Raw genomic sequence first — 24,400 nt, 5'->3', positions numbered from 1 at the left:
TGTTTTATAATAATATGCACAATTTACTATTGTCTCTACCGAACTATCTTTTTAAACTATGAAACAAATATTAAATGCATAAATAGATTAATAAAATAAATGAAACTAATAAGATAATATCTATAAATCAATGCATAAAAATAATGGCTACATCAATCTCTAGAAAAATATGCAAAAAATCTCATAGCAGAAAAGTCAAAAGAGAAGAAACTAATTTCATAGTTATCAATTTTCCATAACCAAATTAATATCTTCAATCCCCAGTTTTGAAAATCTATTTTTCTTTACTCTTTTAATATTGAGAGTGATATGACTTTTGCAAGCATTGAGAGCTTTCCTTTGTACAATTGCAACCATAGCGGAAAATTTCGATCGAAATCTAGGTTTAAAAATTTGATTTTCTCTATTTCTCAAAAAAATAATAATAAATAAAAAGTCAGAATCAAAGTTTCATTAATTAATTAACAATAATTTCCATAAAATTTCTCGAGATTTCCACAAAATTAGAACCTCCGTATTTCCATCAACACATTTAATTCTTCTTTATTGGGTCAAGTATATGAAACTTTCATAAAATGTTTAAAACACACAAAAAAAAACTAATAACATTTAAGTTTATTCGTTAGCCAAGATATTGATAAAAAATCTTAGCATTGTTTGATAATTATTTGTTTTTTTTGTTTTTTTCACAATTTTTTTTTTTTTGAGGTTAGATTTAAATATTTCTTAAGGAGAATTGTGCACTGTTAAGGAGGATTTGAATAAAAATTTAAATGTGGTCATCAAAGCTTTTATAGCTCAGTTGGTTAGCGTTTAGTAAGCGGGAGGTCTTGAGTCCGACTCTCAATGAAAGTAATATCATTTTATCTCTATGTAATTTTGAATATCAAATTAGAATTTCTTTTCATAATTCACTTCATTTTACTTTGCCATACAAAAATTAAAAACAACTATGAGTTTTTACTGTGATCAAAGTAAAATATATCTTCTTTGCTTGTAGTTAGTTACTGCTTTAATGTTCATAACAAAGTGAAAACATTCATGTAGATAAAGAAATATATATTGAGCAAAAACATATTTAGTAATATATTTTAAAAATAATTTCCCTTGTATTATTTCTGCAAGACTGTACATGGTAAGGCTCAATCTTCCCTTTGAACTTTTATTTATATATAAAGGTGAAAATTTTACTTCGTATGCTTAATTTTGACTGAGTAGGTAATGATGTTTCTAGTCTTAGCATTTGTTAATACTCCTTATAATTATTTCCATCCGTTTGATATTATTTTTTGATTTTGAATAACATTTTGTCTGTGATATTTTATTAGTTTTTCTTTTTTCTTTTTTCTTTTTTTTTTTTTAAATAAATAAGAAACATTTCATTGGTTAATGAAATAGGGAAAAAGCCATCAGACAATTTACGAGAAGCATTTTCAATTGAAATCGAATAAGATAAACTAAAATGATTAAAAGGGTGTTTCTCCTTGCACCAATAAAAAACAGTGGACCAAACCATACCTATAAATCTATCGAAAGAGGAGTAAGAATCCTTAAAAATACGACACTTGCGCTCACACCAAATGGTCCAAAAGAAAGCACGTGTAAGGGCCAACTACATCAATCTTTTAGTACCACCAACAGGATGACCCACCGGAAAAGACCCAAAATATAAAAAATATGATTAGAGCATATTTGAGACCAGCCAAAAGCCTCCAAAAGAATGTGTCAAAACTGGGAAGCAAAAGAACGGTGCACAAAGAGATGAGCAAGTGATTCCTCATGACACCAACACAAACTACAACAATAGGGCAAAAGAAAACCATAGTATTCGACTGAGCTCCCGAGAAAAATTTTTATCTTCCAAATAATAGAATAGAGATCTTAAACAAGAAGCTCAACCACCCGAACCATATCATCTAATAGGGATTGATAGAGAAGGACGATGAGAAATCTAAAGTCTAAGACCAATAATTAAATATGGGACACAACTTGATCGATGATAAAATATGTAATAGTAATGATATATAATAAGATGAGTTAGTAAAGAATGTCAATATTCGAGTTTTATCAGTACATAAGACTAATATTAGTTTTACTTAGTCAAGTTGCGTTAATTCATCTATTTATTCTTATTGTCAATAATTCAAAGAAAACGTCCAGAGGTCTCAATCCCTACACTCACAACAGTTGAAGTCCAGAAAAAGAAAAAATATTAATGAAAATAAAATTCTTCAAACATGCCCTTCTAAACAACCAATCTGACCTAAACATTATTAAGTAGTAAGGCATAGGCGGAAAAGAGAGAGAGAGAGAGAGAAAGAGATAGCTTTATAAGCCTTGGATAAATCATTTTTAAAGATTCTTGTTGATATTTCCATTTTACAAGACCACATACTAATTAGTTAAGTAAAAAAGGCAGAAAGGATCATGGAAGAAAATTACAATCATGAAGTAGATCAGACAAGTGGTTTTAATTTCCTAATCAAAGATGGGTCTTAAGTCTTCATGGCAGGCCTCACCAGCCCCAAACCAGAACCACTTCCTAAATGCTTGAAATCTCTTGCTTCAAGTGAATCCCCATGGCCAGCAAACCCTGTGCCTCCTTTCTCCAAGTTCACCAAATCCCTTACTTTACATCCCTTGTTGCACACAAGACAAACTTTGTCCACTGCCATAAACTTATCAGCACATTTCTTACAGAAGACATGGCCACATGTAGTTAAGGCCACAAGAGACATTGTGTTTGTTAGAGTAACCTTACAACTAGGGCATATGTATGTAACATCATAAGATTTTGATTTCTTCTGCTCACTATTGTCCTCTGTGAAATGTATAGGAAAAAGGGACTTTAGCTTAAGTTTCTCATTTCCTTCTGGACAGAATGTACTGCTTGAAGGGGCTCCTGCTTTAACAGGAGCTTCTGGTGTAGCTGAAGGCAGCCAAAATGCCTTCATGGTTCGGAGTGCTTCTTCTTCATAAGAAGTAACCTTTACACTATTTGCCCCATGGAAACCATTCTTGTCCCGACTTTGGTTTCGATCGTTGTATTGTGGTACAGCACCATGGTTTTGTTGATCGAATGCATCAAGTTCTCTAGCTTTCTGCTGCATTAGTTTCTCTTCTGCTTCTTCCTTCTCTTGCTTTTGTTGAGCAGTATATGCAGCAAGCTTCCTGCAGGGTTAACAAAACATGCTCATGAGGGCCATGAAGGGTATTCATGACGAATTTGTTTAACAAAAGGGCCCAACTGCATAAGCACCAGAAAGGGAAAATGTACATCCTACTACACTGTTCCATAGTGTTTCTCGAATTTAGAACATGCCTTCTTACAATGTTCTAAGCATCCTATTACATTAGCGAGTCTAATATTTACTATCAATTAAAAGCCTCATACTCAGACAGACAGCTAGTTGTGAAACTAAATTTCCCAGCATATGTCAATCAATACTAGAACATTTTTTTTTTTTTTTACTAGATTCATGTTTCTTTGTTTATAAGCTTTCGGTAAAACCTCATGAAAGTAGAACTCATTAAGGGAATTACAACCTGCACATTCCACAAAACATTCTTAAATCTTCAATATACCGAAAACTTCTATTGTCAATTGTATCAAATACTTTTCAGCTAATAACTAGAAAGGTAGAGTATAAGAGAATGAAGTGGCTTATGGAAAATGAAAATTTACATTTGGTCTATCAATTTCTCACACATCATTATAAAACATAACGTCAAAAACATAAACTAGTAACATCTCTTGCTCGAAACAACTGCCAGTGCTACTACATTTGTGTTTTTTTCTTTGAAAAAAAAATAATGAAAAGAGACTAATGCTCAAAGTACAAGGAAACCAAAAGCAAAAAATTTTCAAAACAAGTACATAGAGAAGAAAATGACTTAGGGGAAATAAAATCAATCCAGATCTAATATCAAGAGATTTGAACCCGTATTAAACCAAAATGAGCAATCCAATGAAGAAGCTTATCCTGTAATTTGTAAAGACCTTGAGCTCGTAGGGGAAATAAAATCAATCCAGATCTAATATCAAGAGGTTTGAACCCGTATTAAACCAAAATGAGCAATCCAATGAAGAAGCTTATCCTGTAATTTGTAAAGACCTTGAGCTCTTACAAACCAAAGCTTTAACAGAAAACTTGAATGCGATCTAAGCTTGAGAGCATACCCACAAAATTCTGAAGGAAGAAGAACACCCAACAAATGCAACAACCTTCGACCATCTTTAAAAATATTAAGCCTCGAGATTGTAAGTTCAACCCAAAGGACCACTAAAGCCAGCGCTACTACACTTGGTTGCCAAGGTAACTCGTAGTTGGCCACAGAACTTAAACCCATTATCTCCAGATCCTATTTTATCATGATCCCAGTCAATTGGGCACTAGGTCAGGGCATGGTGATTAGCAACATCTCATTTCCTTAACAGTTACTTATAATGATCCCAGTGACTTGACCACAAATTAAGATCAAAATTTCACTTTTTGGAGACCAAATCAATCACAGATTCTTCAAAAACCAACACAGCAAACTGAAGCAGACAACTCAATAACTCAGAAAAAGGCAATAAAAACGACTATAATTCGATCATTATCCAACTACATAAAGAAATTGAAAATTCTCCACTATGGCACACTAACAACGAGTTTACAAGGATCTAAACCACTCGCCCTTCACATCTTCGTACATTTTTAAACAACTGCTTCAAATTTAGGTAGAGAGATACAAAAAAAAAAAAAAAAAAAAAAGCAATAAAATGTAATCATACAATATTTACAAACGTAACATACCTCTGATTATCCTTCTTCTGAGCCAAAAGGCACTCAAGAATGCATTGTTTACAAAAGGTGTGACCCTTTTGGCAGCACATGGGGTCGATGAAGGGTTTCAAGCATAAGCAACAGACATCGAAAGGTTTGATGGAGTCCTTCCCGAGTCTCTCTTTCTGGGTTCCGTAGCCGAGCTTCCGCTTCTCATCATAGGTGAAGAAGGCTAAATCGTTATTGTTCTTCGAGTGTCTCTGAGGCATATTTCTTTGCCTATTTCCAACACAATCGATCTGAAATTAACAGGAGAGTGAACAAGATCAGAGAATTTGGGGAAGAAGACGATGAGCCCAAGAAACTAAAAGGAGCGAAATTCCCCTTTTCCGAGTCGGATCGGGTTTTGTAGGGCTACTGGATAAAAATATGAAGGTCAATTGTATTATTCTTTTCCAGAATGGCTAAACTAACCAAAACTACGTTTAAACATAATCACATGCCTAAATCAAATCCTACTAACTTATAATTAGGGTTTTTAAAAACAGAGTGGTTTTCAGCACATTCGAATGTCAATTGAGCTATACTCGATTTGAGTCTTATACGTATATTTTAAATAAGACTCAATTACACTTTTTTTTTTTTTTACATGCAACACAATTTAGTTTTTAAGCCCTTCTTATCGATCATTTCTTTTATAAAATATAGGTTTAAATTTTATTTTGGTTCCTAAACTTTGAACAATGTTCTATTTTGGTCCCTATATTTTAAAAAATATATGTTTTAGACTCCAAACTTCGAATATTGTTTATTTTGGTTCCTAAACTTTTTAAATTGTTTGTTTTAGTCCCTGAATATTTAAAAAGTGCTTCTTTTAGTCCTTGCTATATTAAGATTTTGTTAACTCTTTAACAACATGATTTATATTTTTGGATAATTAGGTTACCAAATAAGTTAGTTACGCTAAAAAAATTTAAAGTTTCAATTTTGAATTAGGTAGTAAAGCGGAAGAATTTAAAAAACATTTTAAGTTCAAAATTTTGGTATTTTGGTGTGTTAGTTGTTGACATTTTACTTCACCTTCATCTTGCTCAATACATCTAAAGCATAGTCATCCAAAAATATAAGCTCCTCCAAAATTCTATTGAAGAGTTAACATAATTTTAATAGTATGGACTAGAATAAACACATTTTTAAAAATTTAGGAACTAAAATGAACGTTTTTAAAAGTTTAAAGACTATAATAGATTAAGATTCAAAGTTTTGGGATTAAATTAGGATTTAAACAAAAATGCATATAAGAGAAGTTCAATCACATCACCTGTGGTTATAAACTTACCAAAACGATGATCTTTCCAATACCTACACAATTAAGAAAAGCTATTCCAAAATTTTGAAAATCGTTCCCTCCAAAAATGAAAATAAGAATCAACGATAAACTTCGAATGGGAAAACAAGGTAGATACATCGCTTAGACAAAAAAGAAAAGAAAAGTATATACATTGTAAATACCATAATTTATTTATTTATTTTTGTGTTTTACAACTATACGAGAAAATGTAAATATACATTGCATATGTATTATGTATTTTTTTTTTTACACTTGCAAAAAGGACAAAACAAGATATACAAATTAGGCCCATAGCCCACATGTTTTTTTTTTTTTTTGTTGCAAAAATAGAAAAAATAAAACCCAATCCATATATAAAAGATGTAAAATGTCGCAAATGCCCTCATTACTGATATAAACTTGATACCTTATTCATATACACCTAATGATATACTTGATAATAATGAGCTTGACTGATGTACTCAATATACTTGTCAATCATGCACTCGTTTATACTGTTGGTATCACTTAGACAAAAAAAAAAAAAAAAAAAATCGAATATACATCGCAAATACCATGGTTTATTTATTTATTTATTTTGTGTTTTTACAACTATATTGGAATATGTAAATATACATTGTATATGTATTATGATTTTTTTTGGGGCACTCATAAAAAGGACACAACAAAATACATAAATTAGGCCCATAACCTACATGTTTGTTTGTTTGTTTTTGTTTTTGTTTTTTTGTTTTTTTTTGCAAAAATAGCAAAAACTGAAGGAACTCTAAATCAGAGTACTTACGAGTGGAAGCGAATCTTTCCAATTCATTGTGATAAAATTACCACATATACATTCAAACATACTAATATGCATTCATAATGCTAAAGAGATCAAGAGATCATACCAGTTGAAGATTTCTTCTTCACAGCGAGTCTAAAACCCAACCGTCTACCTCGAACAATCACTACTTGAACAGAAGGAAACGAAGATGACACCACCACTCAGAGCCCTCAATATTCTTGGAGTGAGAATCCAAAGTGTGGGGTTTGTTCGGATTTGATAGAGGGAAGAAGGAAGAGAGACCGTATACAACGATCAAGCAAGTGGGAGATGAGGTCGTCTATCGCATAAACAAGATACTTGATCGTTTAGGTGAAGTATACAGTAGTGTAGGAAAAAGTAAGCGATCGTCTAAACGATCGTGTAGGAGAAGAGTGAGCGATCGTCTATACGATTGTTTAGTAAATATCGGGAGCTAAACGATCGCTTAAGAAAAGATAAACAATCATTTAGTAAATAGCGCGCGAAGGTGTAATCGGTAAGCAAGCGCTTAGAAATATCATATATGTAAGCGATCGTGTAGGCACTATCATATAGGCACTGATTTTCTAAGCGATGACACACTCTTTAACACAATGTCCGCGCATCTCATGCTTAACACACTATTAGCTATTTATGCATCTCAAAGTGATCTTTCAATACACTATTCCGTTATTAGAACAGAAGAGACGCCATCCCATTTCCTTTATAACCGTCTAATGAATGTGATCTCATCATATTCATAACATATAATATCATATATTAATTATAATATTTTCCTCTACTAGATATAAATCATATTTATATCCAATTTCTTCCAAATTAATGTATCTCATACATAAAGTTAATCATATTATATTTAATTAACTCGTTCAATTATATCATATATAATCGAACTCCCTCTTGTCAATTTGAACATTTCAAATTGACCCAAAAATTGACTCTCAACTTATATCCAAGCTACCTAGGGGACCTTATGAACCTATGGCTCGAAGCTCCAACGGTATGTGAATAGTTGACTAAACTTTTTAGTCATGATATCCATCATTCGTTAACTGCCAAACATTTCACTAAAGACCAACAGTTGAACTCTTATTGCCATAGATATATTTCTATGTCCATTGGATATAACCAATCATCAGTACGATGACCTTTCACAGATGCTCGTAATTGTAGGATTATATCAACAGCAGCGGAAGCACAAGGATCATCTAAGCATTCAAATTCACTAATTTTGACATAATATAAAGCATGCTTCTGCAGAAAAATGGGTTTCAAGACATACCTCTTGTAGAACTTCTTCAAAACTCCATCTTCAGTTGCTATCTTCTCCATATCTTGTTGTAGACCACCTCAAGATCTTCCCCATTATTCTCTTGGTGCTCTAGATTGAGTTGTGGAACTCAAAACAAGCTTGAATCAAGGGATGAAGGAGAAAAGCTCACTGCAGCAACCTTGTTGAAGAACCATTCTTCAAACCGAATTTTCTCTCAAAATTATGTAGATTGCATGCCCGATTTTCACTCCAATCTTCTCATTATATTGCAGATCAACATGCAAACAGAAGAGTTGCATGAGTTGCAGCTCATGCTTGAAGAAGACAAGGCAAATGTTTGCTTCATGTGTGAGCTACTTCAAAGATGGATAATGGAAAAACCCATTTTTCCTTTTTGTGTTTTTGGTTTTCTTTTCCTTTTTCAATTTTATCTAAAAAACAAAATTTGATTTAAAAAATCTATTTTATTTTTAAAATGAAAAAAGAATTAATTTCATAAATTAATTATTAAATAAAACTTAATTAATTTAATATCAGATATTAAATTAATTTTAACACATATCCATCTTTATATATTTAAATCATATTTAAATATATAAATTATCCTATTCCGTTTAATTCTAAAATTAAACATAATTATATCTCATATAATTACTAATTCCCTTAACTCTAATTTGAACGTTTCAAATTAACTTATCACGCTATTCTAGAGCTAGTCCATTACGAGCTAGTAGGGGAACCTCACAGACCTATAGATCATGAGCTCCAACGATCCGAGATTAACTGGCTAAACTCATTAGACCAGATTAATCTCCATTCGTTAATTAATGGGTCATTCCACTAAAGCCCATAGTTGCACTCCCCTCACTGTAGATATATTATGTCCACATGATTTAACCATAATCAGCAAGTCGACCCTTCATAAGTTGTTCATAATAACGGTTGGGTCAAATATCTGTTTTACCCTCGAGATTACGTCTTATTCCTTAAGTTCCTACTGATCCTCTAATGAACAACTGGTTTGTGATCCAATCACCAAACCAAACTCTCTCAGCACAGTGAGAGTGTGGGGTCCCTTATTCAAGACATGGATTCAATACTTGAGAGAACAACCTTTCTCCTATCCCTAAACCGGGTAGGTGTGAACTCCGTCTTGCACCCTATGTCCCCAGCTATCTATTCAGTCTTACCCCTGAAATAGGAGTCTTATTGAGCCGACACTGTTGAGCCAACCCTCAACTATGCAAATTTAAGGGCAATCTCGAATAAACAGGAGTTCATAGTTAGCTCAGGATTAAGATCGAGTTACCTAGGTCATTAAGGTGAAATAGTCAATCTTAAACAGTAAACAACATTATAAAGTAAGAGTGACTTATTTCTTGGTCCTGATCTTATGCAAACTCATTGCATAGGACGCCCCTACTCATGTCATAACATGTATGAATTAGGATCACATCGTATGTAGCACTACAACTCTTTGTAACAACTATAGGGTAGGTCGCATCCAATGGTGTTACCAGAATAAGGTACCCAACCTCATTCATGTACCATAGATAATTTTGACTATTTACTCGAACCCGATCCACTCTTATGTTTCCACATAAAGTTCAAGTACTCATACAATAGTCATGGGTCTTAATTTATTAGATTTAGACTTTCAAACAATTTATGAGATCCATAACAAGTATATTGATAATAGAAAATGTTTATCATTTTACAAACTACGAGTTTTTAGGACATAAAATCCAACAGTAATTACAGCATGCCAATTTACCGTTTTGCCCCTGTAATTACATATTCCTCTTTAAGTACCACTAATCCCTCTAATGAATAATACAACATAGTCCTACTGTGTGTGAACACCTCTCGGGCCATGAGAAGGTGCGTAGCACCACATCGTTCAAGTCTCGGGATCAGCCCTTAAGAGAGCAATCTATCTACTTACCCCTGCTTTGGGGAAGAAATGAACTCTATCTTATGAAGTTGAGTTCCCAGCTCCCAAATCAGACGGATCCCCAAAATGGTAGGTTTGAATCGGCGCTCTGTCCACTCGCACCTATGCAAATCAAAGGACCGCCCTCAATGACAGGAATTCCCAACTCACTCAGGTTTTAGGGCATGTTACCTATGGTCATCCTAGTGAAGTGAAGTCTCAGTCATGAACGGAGTTATATGACAAGACATTAACACTTCGAGGTCAGGTCTTATACAAACTCTTTGTATATGATGCCCCTGCTCGCATGTCCACTACACGAATGATCAAGATCAAACCATCTATGACAAGTCACAACATTTGTAACATTTTCACAAAGTGGGCCGCGTCCGTAGTGTTACTAGGATAAGGTTTCCCTTCTATATCCATATACTACAGACTATTTTGGTTGTCACTTAAGACATGATCCACTTGTATGTCACTACATACATGCTTAAGTTACATAAAGACAACCCTATTGGTTTGTGGTAAAACAAAAAACATCTAAATGTGCAAAGTTAAGAAGTAAATATCATATATATTATATATCACAAGTGTTCATACAAAGTTATTTACAAACTACAGGACACGAGGCTTTAGGGTACAAACCCCAATAAAGACAAAGCCCCATTCACATATAAAAGATGTAAAATGTCGAAGATGTTCTTACTACTGATATAAACTTGATACACTATTCATATACACTTGATACATTTGATGATACACTTGATGATATACTTGATAATGATGAACTTGACTGATGTACTCAATATACTTGTCAATCATGCACTCATTTATATTGTTGATAAACTTGATATACTTGACTTATATACTTGATCATGATGTACTTGACTAATAAAATGCTTATAAATTTGTCAATCATTCACTTGTTTATACTGTTGATAAAATTGATACACTTGACTGATATATTGCCGATAAACTTGATAATGATGCACTTTTTTATAATGCTGATACACTTGACTGATATACTACTGATACACTTGATTGATATACTGTCGATAAACTTGATAATGAAGAGTTGTTATACTTTGTAATGATATATTTAGATTTTTTTTTATTAAAAAAACTGAGCTTCTTTGGCAATAGACCCCTCCCCCATCTCTCTTTTCTCTCTTTCACCAACCAACACTCCTCCACATCATCTACTGCCGACCACCGCTTCACCTCCTTGCCACTTACCTCCGTTGACTGCCGCAAATCCAATCGCCAATCGCCACGTTTTTCTCTTTCTCTATTTTTCTTTCTCCCAACATCTCTCTTTCACCAACTAGCACTCTCCACATCATCTCCGGTCAACCACCAATCCACCTCCCCGCCACAGGGCAAATATGAAATTAAAAATCATTAGAAATCCATATTTGATGTTTTACCATATTTGTAAAATATTAAATATGGGTGAATTTAGAGTGTTTCGGTGTATTTTCAATGTCACAGACTCTCTTGGTTATATAGAGCTAAAGTCTTGTAATGGTTATTTGCTAATTAATTTCTACATTAATTAAACTATTACTAACCATTACAAATTGTTGGAATTATTTCACTATCGGATTCAAACACATGTAGAAGTTCAAACACTTGGTACGAGTCAACCTCTATAAACATAGATTGCACATATCATGATTTATTTTTTCGTGTGTTTACGAATATACTAAAAAATGTAAATATACCTCACATATATTAGGAATAGTTTCTAATTATAATTAATCTTAAGATTTATTTTGATATCTTACTATAATATAATTCAAACAATAAAAGGACAAATAAAAATTGAAAAAGACAAATTAGCCCCATGAAATTTTGCTCGTTTATTAGAACAATCAGTATCTGCAACAACTTGTTTATTGTTGAATTGATGTAACCAACATTTACATGAATTTTTCACATCCTTACATATGTATATCCTCACTAAAAAACTTGGGATATTTTCAGTATTACTATTAATGTTATGTTACAAAACTGATTTGGCTAAAAACACTTCAGCAATCAGTAGTTATCCTCGTTAATGGCTCTAAAGAAAACCCTCAGGGTTTCTTCATCTGCACCTTGTGTACTTCTAGTTCTGTCATTGGAGTTGTTGAAACATTAACTTCACAGAAGCCATTTTCGAAGCTCGATAATCGAGAGTCCGAAAGAACACTGAAAAGCTGTGTATCTACTAATAGCTGCAAAGTTCACCAACCAAATCATCAGATCATTGCCACAGAATACCACATTTTCAATTCTTTGGCTTCAAATATCAAACAAATCTGCCAAACCGAGCCCAACTCAATTGGCATACTCGTGTGTAAAAACCACAAGGTATGTGGTCCGAATCCCTTTACCCCAATCGTACAAATCTTGAATATCCTAGGCTAAAACGATGCCCCAATGTTTTTCGGCCTCGGTTTCTCGCAAGATATTGAGAACTAGATTATAGCTGTTGCATCCAGCTCATTTCAGAATAGAGAATACAGAATGAAGCAGATTCCAATGCACATTGTTAGCTCCCAGTAAAGTAGAACTCATAAAGAATTAACAGGAACAATGACCAAAGCACAAATTTATTGTGCCACATAGCAATCAATATAGAGGCACCCATTTTGATTCAAGTTGGATTTCTTTAATTGATTTAGGCTATGTTTAGGAGCACAAAGAAAAAGTGAACCTTTTCTGGCCCAGCTGTTTGACCAAGAAATACTTTAAATGATTTTTGTTACTAAGCACTTTTTAAAAACAGAAAGAAAAAAAAAATCTACTTTTGCCACCTTTAGGAAGATCTTTTATTAACCTGACCCAATAGAAAGATAGTTGTAACATATTAAAAATATGATTCAGCTAAAGGTATATAATAGAAATGACTAAGAAATCAAGCTGAGAAGTGGAAATCACCTTAACAAATGGTCGGTCCTTAAAAGAAAAGGAATCAATAAAGCTATCCTTAAGAAGTAAAGAAACCTGAAATCATAAACATAAAGAGCTAAGTTTCATAGTTATCGGCCATGTCAGAGACTGGTTGATTATGGGACATTCGATACGGAAAGTAAAACAGAATGTAGATTCGCTGACCCTGTCGTTATTTGATTGGACACTAGTTATTGTATGAGATCTAAGATTTGAACACAATGACTCCATGTATTGCCTCATGACATTCAAAAACTGAGCGGCACATTCAGTCTGCAAATCAAAGTTACATCTGAGTGTTGAGTAGAAGCAGAAGGCATGGGAGTAGAAGAAAAATTAAATTGCCAAGTCTACTAGAATACAACAATCTATAATAACCTGAGATTCATTGCACCTATATACAGGATGCTTTTTGGCTATTGAACTTTTGTTAGCCAATTTAGCGTGGACGGGGCCTAGTTCGGAGGCTAGCTCTCTGTGTCGTGGAAGTGTTGGTAAGGTACATGTTTTAACCTGAATGAGCAAAAAATTGAATACCGACAATTCTATTATCTTGAAGGAGTAGGGAAACAAACCAAAACGGAAAATTTTATATTTGTTGGTAAAGCAACATCAGAAACCAAACCAACAAGGATTGTTTGAAAATCTGTTTAGGAAACAGTTTTTTGTGCCTTTGAAACTGTTTTCCATAACTATGTATTAAATCACCGATTGATCCAAAAGCATACGTTGATGGGTGAAGGTAAATTTAATATTATATTATCTAACACTCCCCTTCACTTGTGGGCTTAAAATATGCAGAAGACCCAAAAACCCAATAAGTGGAAATCAATATTAATTGGGGAGGAAATAATATTGTAAGGGTTTGAACATAGGGTCTCATAGACCACTTGCTCCAATACTATGTTAAATCACCGATTGACCTCAATATTTAAGCTGATGGATAAAGATAAATTTAATATTATATTATCTAACACTATGCTCAAATAAGTCATGAAGCTTAACAATTTTGACCATCTGGAGGATTTACGGCTAACATATTTTGTAAGTTTCCTTTGGTTTTAAGGCTTAACAAGTTGAGCTTGTTCTCATAATTGTGGGACCATCTCAGTTGGGTCATTGTTTAGTATAGCCTTTTTTTTCTGTTATTAAAATAATAAAAATAAAAACAAAGGAAGAATAAAAATGGTCTTTAGAACCTGATTCATACATAAATATAGTGGAAAAACAAAAGGATAGGCAAAATTCCAGCTAACCTGATCCTTAAGTACATCAACAACAACTAGATTAGACGTCTTCATCTTTACATCAGTTGGTCTATTTAGTGTACCAACCTGCAAAATTATCAAAAGGGGAAGCCGTCATTAAGAAATAATTTGGATTCATTAACAAAATTTGACTGATTTGCTCGAACTTCTAGATTAATGAACTTTCAATTTCATACTTAAATCTCACGATCATCTACAGAAAGGGCATCTAAATTTTAGGATCAATAAATTTAGGAAACAATACTTCTCAATGAAAAGTACTAATAAGAGAATTGCATGTTGTTATTTCCATTAAAATATATATATTTTTTCCATTAGAAGTACAAATCCGATTCCATTTAATAGATATTTAAACATACAGTTTATTGTATCAAGGTGATGTTTTGGTTTGAAATAAAATATTCCATTATTTTCGAAATGAACTGCCTCTAATCAGCTAGAAATAGGAGGCCCTAAAAGAAGTTTGAATTAAACGTCAGCAAGAATTTAGATAAAAGAAAATCAAAGACTCACAATAAAGGGAACGGGGGCATCAAGGAGATCATACATTCTTCCTGGTAGAACCTGAAAATTATCGAGATGAGCATAATTCATGCAAGTTCTAGTTTTCTATCAATCAAAACATAATAAAATAATAAACAAGTACTGCATTCCTCTTAGAAATTTGCAAGAACAGTGAAGCTTCAATTAAAATACTATCCATGCCCCTGTTTTTGAGTTTTAGAACTAGTACTATGAATGTGAACTATTACATAGGATGCATAAGAAAAAAGAGTATCAATTACTTCAGAATAGGCTTTCCAGAAATAACCACTGTGTTGCATGGAGAGGCAAACATAACTTACTCTTTTGCTTCAGAAAGTAATGTTTTTAAAAACATGAGACAACTAAAGTGCAATAACCCTCTAAGCCTTAAGCCGGAGATTTTTATATATATCGAAGAAGATAGTATTGTGCAAAATAAAAATAATGAAAATTCTAAGGCTTCAAGGCACAGAGGAGCACATGCCACATGCACTTCACTTCAAACCCTTGCGTGCATGTGTATTTGCCTAGGCTTGCTTTCAAAATACTGATTCAAACAGTGGTGGCAAGTTTCAAGTTACTTTTGACAACAAGAAGCAGAACGAATGGATTTACCAATCAAAAGACTTTCTTAATCTCAAATAAGCTTTTAAGTTTTAACTAAAAGAATTTCAATTCTCTAAATCAAGGTGAAATGATTAGGCCATTTTCATAACCATATAAAAATCTCTGATTTGTGAAAAGAATGCACTTGGTTGTTGTTATTAATGTTCAAGGTAGTTCAAATGAATAAAAATTGAAGATTGATCAATGAACTCACCGGAAGTAATAAACTTTGCCATTGGAAAGGACAAATCAAAGGAACAAAGGATAACACTGTAGCTGAAAGCAGACCCTGCATTAATTGATATACACAATGAAAATCAAATCAAATAAAAAGGTTTAAAGTAGTCAGAATAATGAAGAGTTAAATACAAAAAGTTAAGCATGAGAATATAAGTGAACCAAAAAAGAAAGGACTAATTTACCAGGTTTGGACACACTACTATCACTTGTTTTTCTAGCAAAATCCCTGCAACCAATTGCAAAACCTGAAAAGACACTGTGATCAGATTTATACACTCACTACCAAAGTATGGTATCAATTGCTTATTATACCTACCTGATTTAGAGGGGGGAAAAAAGGGGGAAAAAAAAACTCACGTTCATGAAAGAAGAATATGCAAAAGCTTGCAATAAATATACTTCAACCAAAATTGAGAAGCACTTCTGTTTTTATTTTTAGTTGTCAAGAAGCTGTGGATCTCTATTGCTTCAAGTTCCAAATAAAGAAATCTTTATGAGAAATAACTATTGCGGGGAAAACTCACGTCATATGGTTAAAACATTGTAAAAATGAAGTGACAACGAAGCATTTTATGAGTAGGGAAAATGAGAGAACAATATAAACTGACAAAACCATCTACTTGAGTAAGTTAATTGAATTAACGGAAATCTACAAGGGAGTTGCAAGAATTCATTCTGAAATTAATATAAGAGCAAAATTTTTTGACCTGCAGAATCAAGTGAAAAGCATTGTGCTCACAGTTTCAAGAGAGAGAGCTCGGCATAAAGTGGCCGTTGTCCATATTGACAGAGCAAGAGTTTCTTCAGCTGTAGCCAACTTTGCTTTGACCTATCAAATATTTCACTCCTTAAAGTGACGTGAAACACACCCTAAGAACAATGAGCAACAAGAGAAATACCTCAACAGGGTTCAATAAGTCTAGATAACTTTCACAAAATCCAAGTGATGCAATGGCAGGTCTTCTATATTGAATAGATTGCAAATGTTCTAGAGGTTGAAATAGTAATTCACATCCCCTTTCAGGAACAGGAAGAGAATGATATCCGCAGACTATTTGCAGCACATCATACTTATTCTCCTATCATAATAAAACCATTAAGCAAATGATTAGATCAATGATAATATAGAAAGAAATTAGTCATTGAAGGAAAATTAGCAATCAAAATTAACTAACCCTAGCCCATTCCATTATCGAGTCATCACCAAATTCCTTTTCGCAATTTGGAAAAAGATCATCATCTTCATCTTCTGAAACCATACTTCTAGCTGGACTGCCATATGATTTGATATCACTGAAATTGGTACTGGGCCAAAGGTGTCTAGTATTAACAATATATAAGCATATTAGATATCAGGGTAAATCCACCACCTGAATAAGGATTCAGAACTCCCCAGGCGCTCTAATGGGCGATGCCTTGATGAGAAAGACATCTCTGAGCAGAGGTGACCACTCTCGCAACTTCCATTAGTTCTTTCCATCTAGTCAAAAAATTGAAAACAGTTATAGCCTCAGCAATCACCAAATGATACATATATAAGGAACCATACACACCCTACTATTAATTGACATCTCTTAGAAGTGTTCTTACAATAGAATACATTGGTACGATGAGAATTTTCTTGCAGGCTCAAAACATTGTAAAGGAAATTTTAATCGATCATTTTGGTTTTCCTTACTTGACTCACTTCTGAAGCATCACTGGCTGTACCACTTTCAGGGGATCGAGGTTCGCACGTCTTCACTGAAGAGTTTAAGATCTCACCATCAGATATAATTCCTGCAGCAGCAGCAGTAAGGGCCACTGCACAGTGGATAGGTATTGCTGACGTCATCCAATCACTGGAGGAATTCCTTTCAGGAGAGTCAACATTCTCATTATGATTCGACTTTGACACTGATGGCACATAATCAATGAGAGAAATTTCACTAATAAACTGAGTTACTCGATTCAAACGTTCCTGGGCTATAATACTGCAGACCATAACAAAAAAGGTTGAGTTATTTAGATCCCAAAAGGTTTGTTCTATCATGAATCTGAGTGTAGCTCAGAGAAAAAAAATTACAAATGACCTGTTCAACATCTCAAAGTGTAACTCAAAGAAAGGTACTCTTGTTAACAGACAATAGCAGCGAGGTGCAGAAACCAAAAAACGGCTGCTTACTCCAGGAGAATGAGAAACAGAAGTTGAGATTCCTAGGAGACCAGGTGGCCTCTGAACAATTTCTTGCACGTGTAAGCATACACCATAAAGAGTCGAATTGTTGGCAACCTGAAGGAAAAGAAAGTAGCTTCAGCCACCTTTCCATTTCTTCTACAAACTAAACATATGGAAGTGAGTAAAAAGATAAAAGAAACTTCCAAGTAGTAATTCTTGACTACACATCTTATCATAGACTTGTAAACTCCTCAACCATAAATAAAAAGGTGTGTGAATCTTGTATTACTCATGACTCACGGTCTTGCATTAAAAGCCAAGGCCATCAAAGAAAAATCTAAAATAAAACGTCCATAGGTTGACTTAGACACATATCTGGTGACAAAATGAGCTGAAGAAGCAATCACGAAATTTACCTTAAGGGAAAAAATAAATGCCAAATCATCTCTTTTCAAATGTGCCTGTGACAATAGAAGAGGCTAGCATCATTTGATTTTTGGAAACTAAACGGTAAATTAAATGCTTACTAATAAATGAAGTATGATACATTTACTGATCAAAGGAGGATAAAATATCCTCAACTAGGAAGGAAAAGAAAGGGAAAAACTTTGCCAACAGCCTTTCTTTTTCCTCTCTGAATCAATGGTTAATAATATCCTAATTTCAAGGGTGGCAACAGTCTAGCGAATCCATCCTCCAAATTCCGATTTCCAAAGGTTTTTTTTCCTTTCATCTTTTTATAATAAAACATACTCTATTACTGCTTAGAGCTACAAACGAAGTAAACTCAGAGGACTGCTACCACAAGGGACTTTATAATAAATAACCCGGTTATCATGAATTTTAAATGTGGTTCCATTTGCATATATATGTGTTTAAGTGTTGATTCACTTGGACAGATTACGAACTTACAAACAGCTACCATTCTGAGCAGAATGATAAAGGTTAAAATATATATTAACATATGCTGCCATATATGAAAAGGATAATGCAGAAGATGATTTTAAAATATTCATCCAACACAAAAGACCCAGTCAACTGTTCAAATGTTACCCATCTAACTTTAGGTTATGAAAATAAAACTGGTTGTCATTTTCTTAGCGTTGATATCTTACAAATATAATTCCATGTTCAGAGGATAAATCTTGTCTAGAACCAGAGAGAAATCTAGATGGAGTAATCGCAAAGTCGGCATCACAAAATACATTAATATTGGTACCAGATACCTGACCATAAACAATTTCATTCAGATCACTGAGTGATGGAGTCCTCTCCATCAATTGTGCCTGCATTATTAGAGTCAATGTGTGAAATTATGTTCTAGCGGTAAAGATACATTACCTGAAAATAGAACAAACTAAAACAACCAAGTCTATAGTAAACATCTAAGGCCATTATGATTCGTAAGATGACATCATTGAGAAGTTAAAAGCACCATAAATGTAAACTACTAACTAATGCACAATAATCCACAAAATAAGCAGCGACAAAGATGATAACTTAATGAAACCATTAATTTATTTCAATAAATAATTGTCATCAAATACTATTTTCCCATTCAAGAATTTCATCAATGATATAAATCCCCAAAGGAAAAATTATCATAACCCACATCTGCAACACACCACAACAATAGTTTATTCACATTTAACAATTGATTGGTGAACAAATAGCTTATTTCATATTCAAACGTTGATCAACATATAAATGACATGGAGCATGTTGGTGATAGAGAGGTCAAATTTGACACTTGCAAATATACTCAATCTGGTTTCCTAGATTTTGATTTACACAAATGGATAAAAGAAAAGCAATATCATAAATAATGGATAATAGTCAACCAGCCTAACCTTCCTTAACACATCATGGCTGATGGATAATAGCTCACCTTAACACCTGCAGGAAAACAAAAGGCAGACAAATCCTTCATCCGCATTGGCAGCCTCTTCCCAGGTGGATACTTAAAAAGTATCTGTTGATGCAAGCACAACCGCAATTTCATCAATATGTAAACAACAAATGCAAGAACGCAATAGTTGACTAACTTGTCAACTGCATTGCTTTAGGAAGATGCCAAGAATAAACATGAAACGAGATATCAGACCCAATTAGTCTGCAAGATCTTCATCCCAAATTTTATGCAAGTAAATTTCTTAAGCAAACTAAACTATCGGTAGGCATAAACATAACCTAAAAGAAGCATCTCAAATATCTATCCTTCATAGAAATAACAAAGGCACGAAGAATTAACTCACTACATATTGGATCATTCTACAATACAAATATTAGAGTTCTAACAAACTACTGATCCAGATAAAGAGTTAACCTGAGGTTCCAGCAGGGGAACTGATGGCCCTCTATGCTCTACCATTTTGGCATCTATCATCTCAGAATTTTTCCTTTGTAACTCCCATTTTTTCCTTTTAGCAAATGCATCCTCCACAATCTCAAGGTTAGTATCCGGATGGAGCCCAGCAATAATGAAGTGTTCAAAGAGAGAGGTGGGCTCCTGGTATACATGGTCCTATAAAATAGGAACATATTAAAATTCAGTGTAGCAAATCTTTTTCTTCCTATCTAACTATGGTAGATACATTTAGCTCAACAAAACCTGATCAGCCAAGCTCATTGAAATTAAAAAGACCATGCAATTATCCGACACTGTTGTTTTATATCACAAAATATGCCTGCTGGAGCACCAGTTCTCCTTGTCCACATAAAACTGGATAGTTATACATTTCTTATCTTATGAGTTTCATCTCAAACCAAACTACCAACTCATTTTGTTCTACTTAACTGTAACAACATCAAACACGAAAAGTTATTCAATGAAACCGCCACGTAGTTGCTTCGCCATAACCGTGAGATATGTATTCGACAATATACATGTCTCCTAATAAACATGGGATATAAATTCGAGATACTCTTGCAATTTCTCTCTAATAGATCCAATGGTGCAAAGCTGCCACATTGTGGCAGTCTCCTCTGAGTAATTTACTGTCAAACACCCAATTTAACTCTAATCCAAACTAATCATATTCGTACATGGATATAAGGAAATTCCATAAACAACAAAAAAGCAGAACAGCCAGTAAGTCCAATATATTTTCATGTCTAACTAATTTACAGACTAATACAAGCCATGTGGATATAGGAAATATTTGAGAGCATTGAAAAACTACAGTCCAAGAGGAGCCTAATTTCTGAAATAAGGCAGGATATTGCATCAGTATAATATAACATAAACCAGAGGCCAGAGAACCTCATATGCAAAACGTGCATTCAAAAACACAATCACTTTTTCTGTTTCAAAAAAACAAACATATCCAGCTTTTGTTTGGAAACCTGGAACAAACCCAAGTTGTAGAAAGAATACAGAAATATGGAGTCAATTAGATACCAGAGATTTGGAGTGAAACTGATACCACTGACGTTTTTGATTTGCCAAGATCTCAGGATCGAAACTATAGAAGGCATAATCTTCATCCCGCGTATCTCTCCCCCATCCCCAAGCTTTCTGCATATGGGATTTCAACCTCTGGAAACTGTTGGTTCTTCTGTGTTTGGCGCTTAGAACTTCACTTCGAGCACGTCGATGTCCAATTCCCATTTCCTGTAACCCGGTTCCACCATGATAGACGCTATTTAGAGCTTCACCAGCCACCCTAAACGCCTCCTCCGAGAATTGTTGCAACACCCAGATTGGCGACGGAGGCCGCTCGTCCGCCAATTCACCATCTTCCTTAATCTCCATTCTCAAAAAATCAATTCATCTTTTACGCTCATTGCACCAATTTATCATCGTTCAACACCTCTCCCCATCATCACATTCTCAATCTCCCACTGATTTCAGAGACATACAATTATAAAAAACAACCATACCCACATTTAAAGAAGAAAAAGAAAACCCAATTGTACAATCAAACACGTTTATCCCTCGATTTAACCAAACCCCAAGTCGCAAATAAGCTGAAACATCCCCAAAAATCCACCCCTACTCCATCATGACGTGAATGTTTCCATGCAGAAAACCCACGAATCCCCTGATAGCAAAATGAATGAAAACAGAGAACAGAATGCAAAAATTGTTAAGGGGGGAAAGAAAAACACATACAAGAAGCTAAAGGGGGTGGAATGAGAGAAGCAAATCAAGCATTTTATGAATCCGGTGGATTTGCAGAAGTGAAAACGATGATTGATAACATGAAAATGGAAGAAATGGGAAAGAAAATGCAGAGAAAGAAGGAAGAGAAATCAAAGGGAAAAAATGGTGGCAATGGCAGACATCACCTGATGAATGAATGAATGTTAAGTTAGGAAGTTGGTGCTGAGAGATGGAAAATGAAATTCAGCAAAAATAGGAAACAGAGAAAGGAAGTTTTATGTTAAGAGAGAGAGCGCACCTTCAGGTTCTAAACATTTATATATATATATATATAATCCTATTGGAATTCTCCCATTAATATTTTAATTATTTTTCATAATCAAAACTAATTTAGATTTTAAGCATCAATGTCAGATTCACACCTTTTAAATTAATTGATTTACTGATATTTTGTTGACTTTTTTCCTTTTTCTTTTTTTACATTTTGTCGATATTTTTACCGTATATGAAAAATATTGATGCAAATAATTATGACAATGCTAAAATGAAGGGAAATTTATTTTAAATCATAAAATTGTTGAAAATATTTATAAATAATAATAAAATATGACAGTGATGGACTACTATTTATATCAACACAGATAGTCTATTCTATTCTAATATGAAATTTTGCTATATTTATAAATATTTTGATTCACTTTCTTATGTTTGAAAACAATCTAAAATAAACTTGGTTCAATTGATTAAAGTATTATAATTAATTGAATTTTATATCTTATAATCAATTAATTTTAAAAATTTCTAACAAGTTAAGATCCATTAGACACAAAGTTGGAAGTTGGAGAACTTTTTCAAAGTCTTTAAACATTTTCAAAAATTCATGGATCAACATAGATACAAATTTTAAAGTTGAATAACAATATTTGTAATTTAACTAAAACTTTCGTATCTAGCTATTAAATAATTTGTATATTTTCACATAGATAAAAACAAAAAAAAAAGTAATTAAGGGAAAAAATCTTAACCTTCACCTTCGTAGAATGGGTTTTTTTTTTTTTTTTTTTTAAATAATTGAGATGATTGTTAGTGCATTAGTGTTTATTACAAAACTATGCGGAAATAATAAGTTGTTTTAAAGTGATTTTCTTTTATACAACTAATACAATAAAATAATTAAATATCTAACTTTTAAGTTCAATAAAACAAATTTTATATGGATTGAATTAGGTTCATCTCTATAATTTATAGAACTTAAAATCCATATAGTCAAACACAACATCAAAACATGTGTAAAAACTTTTTTAAAAAATTGCTATTTGGCACATTAAATGATAAATAGTGATATTAAATGAGAAGTAAATAGTAATGACTTTTCCAAAAAACAGAGAATGATGAAACAATAATTATAAATGATTTTAGTGTATGAGAAATAATGGTATTAAAAAAAAGTATAAGAAATAATAATGGAGAAATAATTAATTAATGTTTTTGTAAATTTAGAGTGGGATCCAAAGGAAACAGTGTTAACTTCCAATAAGAGAGAAAAGAGGTTTGATTTTACTTTGTTTTTGGATTGTGAGAAAACCGACGTGTCGTTTTGATGAAAGACTACAATTTCTACCTGTCGGAAATTCTGGGCCCACGTGGCCCCCACTTTCCAAAAGGCTTTTCAGTTTTTCGCCGTTGATTTTGGCGCGGCCGTTACGGTTCGATGTCCACCGTTGGATCTCCACTTCTCCAGGTGGGAATCCGCTGTTTCCAAGACTATTGCAATCGTTTCTTATTTCACACGTCATCTCCAAGCAATTATTGTTTTTTTTCCCAACTGGTTTATGTGAAGTAAATTTGGTAAATTATATTAATAAACTCAAAATTCATTTCATGCATCTCAAAGTATATGATGTTACATTTTTGTCCACGTGCTTGAGATTTTCATGGACATTTTTCACGACTAAGAAGTACAGATATTTCTAATTGTGTTGAAAATCGATATCAGATATGGATAGATATGAATATCTCTAAATACGTATCTAATACGTGATTTGATATATAATTTTTTTTATTAATTTTTAATTTTAAGATACGTGTATCTGCTTCTAAATACATGAATTGAGAGTTGGGTCATTTTTTTCCTCAAATTTAAGTCCAACCCTCAACCTATTTTATTTAAAAGTCCACTTCAATCTAACAATCTAGAACAAAATAGATTGAAATTGATAAAAACAATAAATAATCAAAACATAAAAGGTTTTTTTCTTAAAAAACTCGAAACATATTTAAATCTTCATTCTTTTCTTCTTTTTCACTATCTAAATCATGATTCACACCTCCTTCATCCTCAACTTCATTCTTCAATCTTTTATTGTTGTATCGTATCTATATCCTATATCCGTATCCTATTAGCATAAATTCTTAATATCTATATTG

At 33.2% G+C, this 24,400-nt stretch overlaps 2 protein-coding genes across 5 annotated transcripts; both read right to left on the bottom strand.

Annotated features, from left to right (window-relative positions):
- Nucleotides 1-2,311: 2,311 nt before the first annotated feature.
- Nucleotides 2,312-5,270, bottom strand: LOC120068583 (E3 ubiquitin-protein ligase CSU1-like). The gene is made up of 2 exons (XM_039020398.2): nt 4,800-5,270; nt 2,312-3,171 (listed from the first exon to the last, which is right to left on the bottom strand). Exons 1-2 carry the CDS (start codon nt 5,036-5,038, stop codon nt 2,496-2,498), a joined length of 915 nt encoding a protein of 304 aa, XP_038876326.1. The 5' UTR covers nt 5,039-5,270; the 3' UTR covers nt 2,312-2,495.
- A 6,702-nt stretch (nt 5,271-11,972) lies between these two features.
- Nucleotides 11,973-22,275, bottom strand: LOC120068424 (DENN (AEX-3) domain-containing protein). 4 transcript variants are annotated; one of them, XR_005479201.2, is made up of 20 exons: nt 22,159-22,269; nt 21,269-21,911; nt 20,195-20,392; nt 19,757-19,840; nt 19,095-19,154; nt 18,285-18,329; nt 17,783-17,982; nt 17,389-17,683; nt 17,081-17,190; nt 16,886-16,982; nt 16,610-16,789; nt 16,450-16,539; nt 15,893-15,955; nt 15,685-15,759; nt 14,853-14,903; nt 14,328-14,405; nt 13,466-13,584; nt 13,237-13,344; nt 13,060-13,125; nt 11,973-12,353 (listed from the first exon to the last, which is right to left on the bottom strand). XR_005479201.2 is itself a non-coding variant. In XM_039020188.2 (20 exons), exons 2-20 carry the CDS (start codon nt 21,620-21,622, stop codon nt 12,213-12,215), a joined length of 2,430 nt encoding a protein of 809 aa, XP_038876116.1. In that variant the 5' UTR covers nt 21,623-21,911; nt 22,159-22,275; the 3' UTR covers nt 11,973-12,212. The 4 variants fall into 4 exon arrangements, 3 of the variants coding, with proteins under 3 accessions (XP_038876116.1, XP_090164325.1, XP_038876118.1); XM_039020188.2 differs by having other exon boundaries at nt 13,450-13,584; nt 22,159-22,275; XM_090308199.1 differs by having other exon boundaries at nt 13,450-13,584; nt 21,294-21,911.
- Between the last annotated feature and the right edge of the window lie 2,125 nt (nt 22,276-24,400).

The sequence above is a fragment of the Benincasa hispida genome, chromosome 12 (assembly GCF_027475165.1).
Source record: "Benincasa hispida cultivar pf3 chromosome 12, pf3_genome.v1.1, whole genome shotgun sequence".
In the NCBI taxonomy this organism is placed as follows: Eukaryota; Viridiplantae; Streptophyta; class Magnoliopsida; order Cucurbitales; family Cucurbitaceae; genus Benincasa; species Benincasa hispida.
Note: the sequence above shows the minus strand (reverse complement) of the source record. Positions and strands in the feature narration are given on the sequence as shown.

Excerpts from the sequence above, each read along its gene's own strand:
- LOC120068583 (XM_039020398.2), bottom strand. The coding sequence starts at position 5,038 with ATGCCTCAGAGACACTCGAAGAACAATAACGATTTAGCCTTCTTCACC. Across the intron at positions 3,172-4,799 it reads CAGAAGAAGGATAATCAGAG|GAAGCTTGCTGCATATACTG; the intron begins GTATGTTACGTT and ends TTAACCCTGCAG.
- LOC120068424 (XM_039020188.2), bottom strand. The coding sequence starts at position 21,622 with ATGGAGATTAAGGAAGATGGTGAATTGGCGGACGAGCGGCCTCCGTCG. Across the intron at positions 20,393-21,268 it reads AGTTTCACTCCAAATCTCTG|GACCATGTATACCAGGAGCC; the intron begins GTATCTAATTGA and ends CCTATTTTATAG. Across the intron at positions 16,983-17,080 it reads AGTTCTGAATCCTTATTCAG|TCCAGCTAGAAGTATGGTTT; the intron begins GTGGTGGATTTA and ends ATCATATGGCAG.